The following is an 8,066-nucleotide window of genomic DNA, read 5'->3' as shown; positions in this document are numbered from 1 at the left end:
GGCAGGGATTCTCTGTGTAGCCCTGGCGGTCCTGGAATCCACTCCTCAGACCATGCTGGTCTCTAACTCACTATGTGTATGACACTGGTTAGCTTTCACATGGGTTAAGGAGAAATCTAGCTTTACCTCTTACCTTTTTTGTTTTATTTGAAGACAGGGTTTCTCTGTGTATCCCTGGCTGTCCTGGAACTCACTCTGTAAAACAGGCTTCGAAAGAAATCCACCTGCCTCTGCCTCCCAAGTGCTGGGATTAAAGGCATGTACCACCACTGCCGACCCCTCTTAACTTTTACAGTATTGTCAGTATCTATTATAGTTTAAAATCCAACAGCACACAGGGTTTGTAAAAAAAAAAACTGTGCTTGTAAAATGTCCTAGTTTTTCAGCAATGTCCTAATAAAAAGTACATTAAAGCCGAGCAGTGGTGGCACACACCTTTAATCCTAGCACTCAGGAGGGAGAGGCAGGCGAATTTCTGAGTTGGAGGCCAGCATGGTCTACAGAGTTGAGTTCTAAGACAGAGAAAACCTGTCTCGAAAAACACCCAAAAAATTTTAAAAAATTTTAAAAAGCACATTAAGTTCATTCAACTGTAAAGAAAGCAATGACACACCTGTGAAACAATTACTAAAAACATTGTAAATGGCAAAATTATAAAGGTTAATACATATTTCCATGTAATCTCAGCACTCAGGAGCCTATCCCAGAAGTGTGTTGAAGGACTCACAGTAGTGCAAGACTTACAAAACAAAATCCTTATGTCAAAAAATATACTAAAAACCATACTAAAAGTATATGTGTGTGTGTGTGTGAAGAGATGACTTGGTGGTTAAGAGTGGTAACTGCTCTTCCAAAAGAACCAGGTTCATTTCCCACCAGTCATGTAATGGCTCACACCTGGAGTCTGCAACTACAGTTCCAGGGCTTCTGACACCCTCCATAAACATACACTCAGATAAAACACTAATGAACATAGAATAAAATTATATTAAAAAAAAAAAAAAGGTCAGCTGAGGGTATATATATAGCCCAATTACTTAACATGAACTTTATTTTTTTTATTGCCTGGTATGGGAGGAGGGGGCAATCATAAAGGTACAACAAACCTCTTCCAGTTTGTCAATGATCATAGCAAAGGCTTTGAAGATGGCATTAGTCGGTCCAGCCAAAGTGATAATTCTCTCAGGACAATTCCCTTCTGAGATGTTGATACGTGCACCACTCTAGAAAGAAAAACATGTAGTTTTAATAGATAAAAAGAACTAAATTTGTACAGAATAGTCTGTCCTAGATAACAAATGCTACACAAAAACATTTCAAATACTGCTCTACTTGTCTTCAACCTATTGCATGTGCCTTACGTTTTTAGGGCTGACACAAAACTCATTTCTATCATACTATTATTATTATAAACTAGCTAGAAAATGTTTTCCTTTTCTGAGCTCTTCCCCCTGTAATCTCACAAAGAACTTTTTCAGGTTTTTCCAAGGTTATCAATCCCAATGTTCCTTGCATCTTACCTCCTCGCGCATCTTCTTAACAGATTCTCCTTTCTGTAAGAAGAAAAGTCAAGCATGAGTTCCAATTGCTATTTCAGCCCAGAGTGACTAAACAGGAATTAACATTGAAGTGAAACTGTCTTACCTTTCCGATGATACTGCCAACTTCCTGCAATTGAGAAAATCCAGTGTTAAGAAATTCAGAGTTCATCATAATGAAGAGAAAATTCTAAGTGTTCAGCTAACCAAGTACTAACTATGTTAACTACCAATCCAAAGAAATAAAGAGTTTAAGATTTGAGGGCAGACACTTAATCATTTCTTCTCATAAAATTTCATACTGAAGCTATCAAAAAAATTGAGAATAATCAGTGATAAATTCCACAACTTTGGGAGTGGGTGGGTTGGTGAGCAGGGGGAGGGGGAGGGAGGAGGGGGAGGGGATTTTTGGAGGGAAAACCAGAAAAGGGGATAACATTTGAAATGTAAATAAATAAAAAGAAACTATCCAATAAAGTTAAAAAAAAATCCACAACTTTGTATAATATGTAGAGGCCTGGGTTAGTTCAATGGTATTTGCCTAGATACCCTGAGTTCAATCTCCAGTACCACTGAAAATCCAAAACAAAATCTTCTTTCTAAAATTAAGTTACCGTAACATACATCAAAATGCCTTACCAAGCAGCTATGTCTGCTTTTTGGCTCTAGCCACTTGTTAAGTCTTTCTTGCTCTCTTAGGCTTCCTAGTAAAAGCTGTCCATTTTCCCACCACACTCCACTAGAAAAGAGTGCTAAAGCCAGATGTCCACAGTGCTAATCTGATGAGCTCCAATATGCTTGTCTGCTTTTCCTGGCCCCTCCCGTAGCAGTTACTATGACCCAATTTTCCAAGCTGGTGCCTACCTTTCCATGCATAAGTAGCCTGATGGTGAGAGTGACATTTAATCCACCTTCAATCACACCGGTGTCCATGTCTAGCAGTTACAGGGAGCTGGACTTTGAGTGGTCAAGTCTTTGGTCACTGGTGAGAGTGAAAGCCAAAAACTGAAATGTAAGCATGACCAAAATAAGAGGGGAAAAATAAAGAGTAATTCCTTTCCAGTTATTTTCACTTTGCCATTTTCAGTCTTATCTAATTGACTCTTTAAAAGTGTTAGACTTGTAAACACTCCCAGCACAACTCTTTTAACACTTACAGATCAGGTTTTGTTTCCAGTTTGCTCATTAATGATAGGCTTTCCACTGATGCTTGAGATGAGAAAGATTCGACCATTCCACTGGTAATGGTTCTAAATGAATTGCTTAAGTGCAAGAAGTTGTCCTTCAGCTGAGGAAGTTTTGAAAGGACTCAGTAACAGCTGGGCAAACTTTTAACTACAGTGAGGACAAATTCAATCTGCTTTCTACTGGACAGCAGTTAGAAGTGAACATAGACTATATATGTAAATGTACTTAGTATAGAAATTTCTAAAATTTAGATATACTTATCTCAAAGGTTGATGAATGATAACAAATGATTTTGAAATGATTTAGTTCAGATGTGTGGAGAGGGGTACATTTCTGTATAATCTCAGCACTTTAGAAGTTTTGACAGGATTGTTTTAAGTTCAAGGCCACCTCGGACAACCTATTGAGAACCAAGTGCAGCTGCCAGAACTACACAGTGGGACAATCACAAAATAACAAGAAAAATAACTACATTCATGAGTCTCACTGAAAAAAGTATTCAAGATACACTTCATAACTGATTGGGTTCCATGATCCTTTGAAATTTAATCCTGTATGTCTCAGTTCTTTTCTCACGTTCTTCCTCTAATCTTTAAGAAAATTCTCTTGTGCTTTTGTTTTAACTTTCACTATCACACAACTAAGTGTTTTTAGTCCCAAATTTTCTTCCAAATACAACAGAAAATAGTATTAAAATTTTACTTCATATTTGCTTTAATTGATGAAAGATTGCCAAGATGGCCCCTTTGTACTCATCCTCTGAAACAACTTTGAAATAATTACTTATGTAGACAAAAAATTTGGTTTTTGATATTTTTGTTTTTAATACTTTAACACCAAACACTGACAGTTCCAAGAGTCTCAAGCCCTGAAATTTCTCCAATAGCATGGCAAATATTCATCCCTTCAAATCAGTATCAATGATTTCTCTCCTCCTACAACTAATTTTGTCCCTTCATAAAACCAGTCAGTTTTCACTTTGCTGTAAACACACACAACACGTATACTGTTGGGGTTTTTGTTTTGTTTTTTTGAGACAGGGCCTCACTATGTTGCCCAGTACTGAATGGAACTATTAACACCAGGCTGGCCTCCAAACTCTGAATCCCAAGTCCATACTTTAAATATGTTTAAAGCACTTTAAAGTGACTGTCACACCACTCTATATAATGCAAACTATCTTTTGGTTACTTCAGGATGTTAAGTGATTATATAAATGCATCCCTAAAGCACATAGGTTCCCTATTTCCAGAAAACAGTTAATTGCTGTCAAAAAAAAAAAAAAAAAAAAAAAACCTCGCAAATCAACATCTCATTTATGGAAAAACAATGCTTGTTCACTGAGTCTGAAAGATTAACACCCCCTCATACAGTATAAAACTGTTAGTTCCACTTCCCCACTGTTATATTAATCCCCTTAGAAATAGTTATACAAGTTCAAAAGGCAAAGAAACTGAAAACCTAGCTACAAATCCATCTCTTAAAAGTAAAGCACGAAGATGCATTTTTTTTTAACTCCAAGTCATGTAAGTAATCTGAGAAACCTGTCAATTCCTCTCCTGAGTAGGTCAATCTAAGTGTACCCCATCCTGGGAATCCAGCTGTTAATCCTGCAGTCAATTACCCCTCTATAAATAGCTCGGTCTGGTTTATAGCGGCAGGCATTTTGTAATTTCAAAATTCGTTACCCAAGAGAACGTCAGAGTAACTCGGTAACAGGGAGTCCGCCTACCCTTTAACTCTGCAGCTCCCCACTCCCCTCCCCCGCCCGGGTCATCCAAGCATTTTCCACTTAAAAAAAAAAGCCCCCCCCTCCCTTGACTGGGAAAGGGGGTGAATAAACGGTTCGGTCAGGGGGGGGCGCTGCGACCCAGGGGGAGGGGCCGGACAAGCAGCGCCTCCTCGTGTGTCTGCGCCAGCGCCTGACCCCCGCGGGGAGCCGCGCTCACCCGCCCCGCCAGCAAGCCGGCCATCGCCTCCCCAACCCCCCTCAACCAACAAATCCACCGCCGCCCCCCCTGCCGCGCGCGCGCCCTCCCTGACTCCTGCGCAGCCGCCACCGGGAGGGGGGAGGGGGGCAGGCTCTGCCCGAGGCCTACTAGGCCGCGCCGGAGCCAGGGCCTCGCGTGAATGCCCGGGCAGGCAGAGTGAAGTAGTAGACGCTCATGCGGGTCTACGAGAGGCCGAGGCTCCAGAATAGGGCCGGAGTCCGCCAAGAAGGATGTCACGAGTGGAAGCAGAAGATATTGCCGGCGGCAGAGCAGAAGATTTTAAGCTTACCTGGAGGCGCGAGTCGACTGAGGGGAAAAGGGGAGCGGGCGGGAAGGGGAAGGGCGGGAGGCCGGGGGCGGAACAATAGGGGCGGGCGGGAAGGCGAGGGGGGCCCCGCTAGCGGGCGGAGGAGGGGGGGTGAGGAGGAGGAAGGGGGAGAGAGACCCCGGGGCGGGTGGAGGGCGGCGGAGGGCGGGCGGGCGGGCGGAGGGGGGGCGGGCGGGAGAGGGCGCAGGCTGCGGCTGCTCCGGCTGCTGCCTCTGCTGGTCTGGGAGGGGGACGGGGCGGAGCGGGCCGCTTTCAACCCCGCGCACCCTTCGACCCCGGAAGCGCTAACCGCCCCGGGGGCCGGCGAGTCGACTGCGTCGTCCACACTTTCCCCACGCAATGCGGACGGCCTTCCCGGAGCCTAGAGCGGCTCCTTGGACAGCGTCGGCACCAGCGAGACGGCCAGTAACCAGCCACGAGGTCTGAGATAGAGCGGCAGCACAGGGGCGCGGAGGATACCACTGGCCTCTAGCGGAAGAACTGGAAAGCTCAGGCCTAAATGCGAAGAGGTGGCCAATGCTTTGGATCAAGATGGGAGGGAGGGAAAGGAAAATAACAGTTGTCTAAAATAAAAAACGAATGGCCAGACTGAAAGTATCAGGCAAACTGCTTACTATAAAAATAATCAGCCGGGCGTGGTGGCGCACGCCTTTAATCCCAGCACTCCGGAGGCAAAGGCAGGTGGATTTCTGAGTTCGAGGCCAGCCTGGTCTACAAAGTGAGTTCCAGGACAGCCAGGGCTATACAGAGAAACCCCCGTCTCAAAAAACAAAACAAAAAAAAATCCACTTTAGTGAGTGCAGAAGAAATGGAGACATTATTATCAATCATTATTTTGCAATAATCAGGCAATAAAAATTATAATAAAGAATTAAAATGTAAGAGAATGTTCTTAAATTAGACGGTGGTGGTACGCAACTTGATTCCAGCACCGGAGAGGCAGAGTCAGGAAGATCTCTGAGTTCGAGTCCACCCTGGACAGACAGGGCTTTATAGAAACCTTGTCTTGAAAAACCAAAAAAGAAAAAAGAAAAGTAACTTTAAAACGTCACTGTATTAGGACAACATTGATCATGTGAGTATCTCACTATTATATAAGAAGTACTGTATAATCTAGAATTCCTGCCCAAATTGGTTAATCTTTTTATTAGGTCTAATTATCCATTTATAGGAACCAAAGAACAAGTTAAACATCAGTACAAGAAGGTACTCTGTGGCCAAGCACAGTGTGTGATTCAAGCTGATACCACTGGGGAACTTAAGGATGACAATGGTGAATCTCAGGCCACCTTGGACTATACAGCTGTGCTGCTTTATTGTTGCTTGTTGCTCCTTAAAAAAAAAAAAAAAAAAAGGGGGCTGGTGAGATGGCTCAGTGGGGGGCTGGTGAGATGGCTCAGTGGGTAAGAGCACCCGACTGCTCTTCCCAAGGTCAGGAGTTCAAATCCCAGCAACCACATGGTGGCTCACAACCATCCTTAACNAGATCTGACTCCCTCTTCTGGAGTGTCTGAAGACAGCTACAGTGTATTTACATATAATAAATAAATAAATCTTAAAAAAAAAAAAAAGACATCTTGAAAACACAGAATTTTGTACACAAGACAACTATCCTGATGTCTTTAAAAAAGCAATAAACCTTTTTTAACGTTTTGTATATGTGTATACAAACTGAGTGTGTGTGTGTGTGTACACCACAGCAGGCAGGAGGAAGTCAAAGGAGGATTTTCAGGAGGATTCAGTTTTCTCTGTTTTTTTTTTTTTTTATTATATGTAAGTACACTGTAGCTGTCTTCAGACACCCCAGAAGAGGGTGCCAGATCTCATTACGGATGGTTGTTAGCCACCATGTGGTTGCTGGGATTTGAACTCTGGACCTTTGGAAGAGCAGTCCGGTGCTCTTACCCACTGAGCCATCTCACCAGCCCCCAGTTTTCTCCTTCAACCAAGCAGGTCCTGAAAATCGGACTCAGGACATCAGGGGTGATGGCAAATGCCCTTTCCATAGCACTGGCTGTTAGGACTGGGACGATGTCTCAATAGTTCTCCAACTGTTCTCCCAGAGATTCAGTGTTCAATCACCAGTACCGACATAGGGTCTCACAGTGAGTGTAACTCCAGTTCCATGGGATACAACACCCTCTTCTGGATCCACAGGCACTTGCACACAAGTGGTGCACATATATACATGGTAGGTAAAACCCATACAAAATAAATAGGTACATCTGTAAGGAGTCCAGGCACATGCAGGTAAGAGGCAGGCAGATCTTTTGAAGTCAGCCTGGTCTACATAGCAAGTTTCAGGACACTGAGAGCTACATAGTGAGATTCACTCTCAAAAATCAAACAAAAAACAACTTGTTCTTACAAAGGAGCCAAGTTCAGTTCCCTGTAGATGGTTCACAATTCCCTGAAGATTCAACTCCAAAAATCTGATGCCCTCTTCTGGACTGCTAGGGTGCTTACACCCTCAGGTGCACATAACTATCCTACAGATACACATATGCATAAATTTAAATTTTTGTTGTTGTTTCTTGAGACAAGGTTTCTATGGGGAGCCCTGGCTGTACTCACTCTGTAGACCAGGCTGAGCTTGAACTCAAAGATCCAATTGCCTCTGCCTCCCAAGTGCTGAGATCAAAGGTGTGTGCCAACACTGCCTAGAAAAAATAAATTAATTTTCCTCTCTTTTCTGTACACAGGTGTTTTTGCCTATTGTGTATGCAGTACTTGTTGTGGTTTTACTATCAGTCAAGTGGAGCCAAGTGACCATAGCTGGAAAATAAGACTTAAAGACTCCAAATGTCTTTCTTTCCACCACCCAAATGAGGAGCTAATATTAGGAATGCAAAATAAAATCCTCATTTGACACCATTTGGTGCCAGGTGTCATTGTACACACTTTTAATCCCAGCACTAAGGAGGCAGAGGCAAGTGGATCTCTTGAGTTCAAGACCAGCTTTGTCTTGGACAGGGCTCTATAGAGAACCTGTCTCAAAAAAAAAAAAAACCCCAACCAAAA

The 8,066-nt window shown here is 43.1% G+C and overlaps 1 protein-coding gene across 14 annotated transcripts in view; it reads right to left on the bottom strand.

Moving 5' to 3' along the window:
* Pcbp2 (poly(rC) binding protein 2) overlaps positions 1-5,265 on the bottom strand; it is a 28,080-nt gene extending 22,815 nt beyond the window's left edge. For 9 of the 14 annotated variants that reach the window (XM_021184222.2, XM_021184211.2, XM_021184214.2 and 6 more), the window contains exons 1-5: positions 5,007-5,098; positions 2,403-2,520; positions 1,645-1,668; positions 1,521-1,553; positions 1,107-1,223 (exon numbers count right to left, since the gene is read on the bottom strand). In XM_021184222.2, coding sequence (XP_021039881.1) covers positions 1,107-1,223; positions 1,521-1,553; positions 1,645-1,668; positions 2,403-2,471 — 243 coding nt within the window. In that variant the 5' untranslated portion in view covers positions 2,472-2,520; positions 5,007-5,098. Of the gene's footprint in view, positions 1-1,106; positions 1,224-1,520; positions 1,554-1,644; positions 1,669-2,402; positions 2,544-5,006 lie in introns of all 14 variants that reach the window. The other 5 variants (XM_021184215.1, XM_021184224.1, XM_021184217.2 and 2 more) reach the window with 3 other exon arrangements.
* Positions 5,266-8,066: the final 2,801 nt, after the last annotated feature.

This window comes from Mus caroli, chromosome 15 (assembly GCF_900094665.2).
Source record: "Mus caroli chromosome 15, CAROLI_EIJ_v1.1, whole genome shotgun sequence".
Classification (NCBI taxonomy): domain Eukaryota; kingdom Metazoa; phylum Chordata; class Mammalia; order Rodentia; family Muridae; genus Mus; species Mus caroli.
Note: the sequence above shows the minus strand (reverse complement) of the source record. Positions and strands in the feature narration are given on the sequence as shown.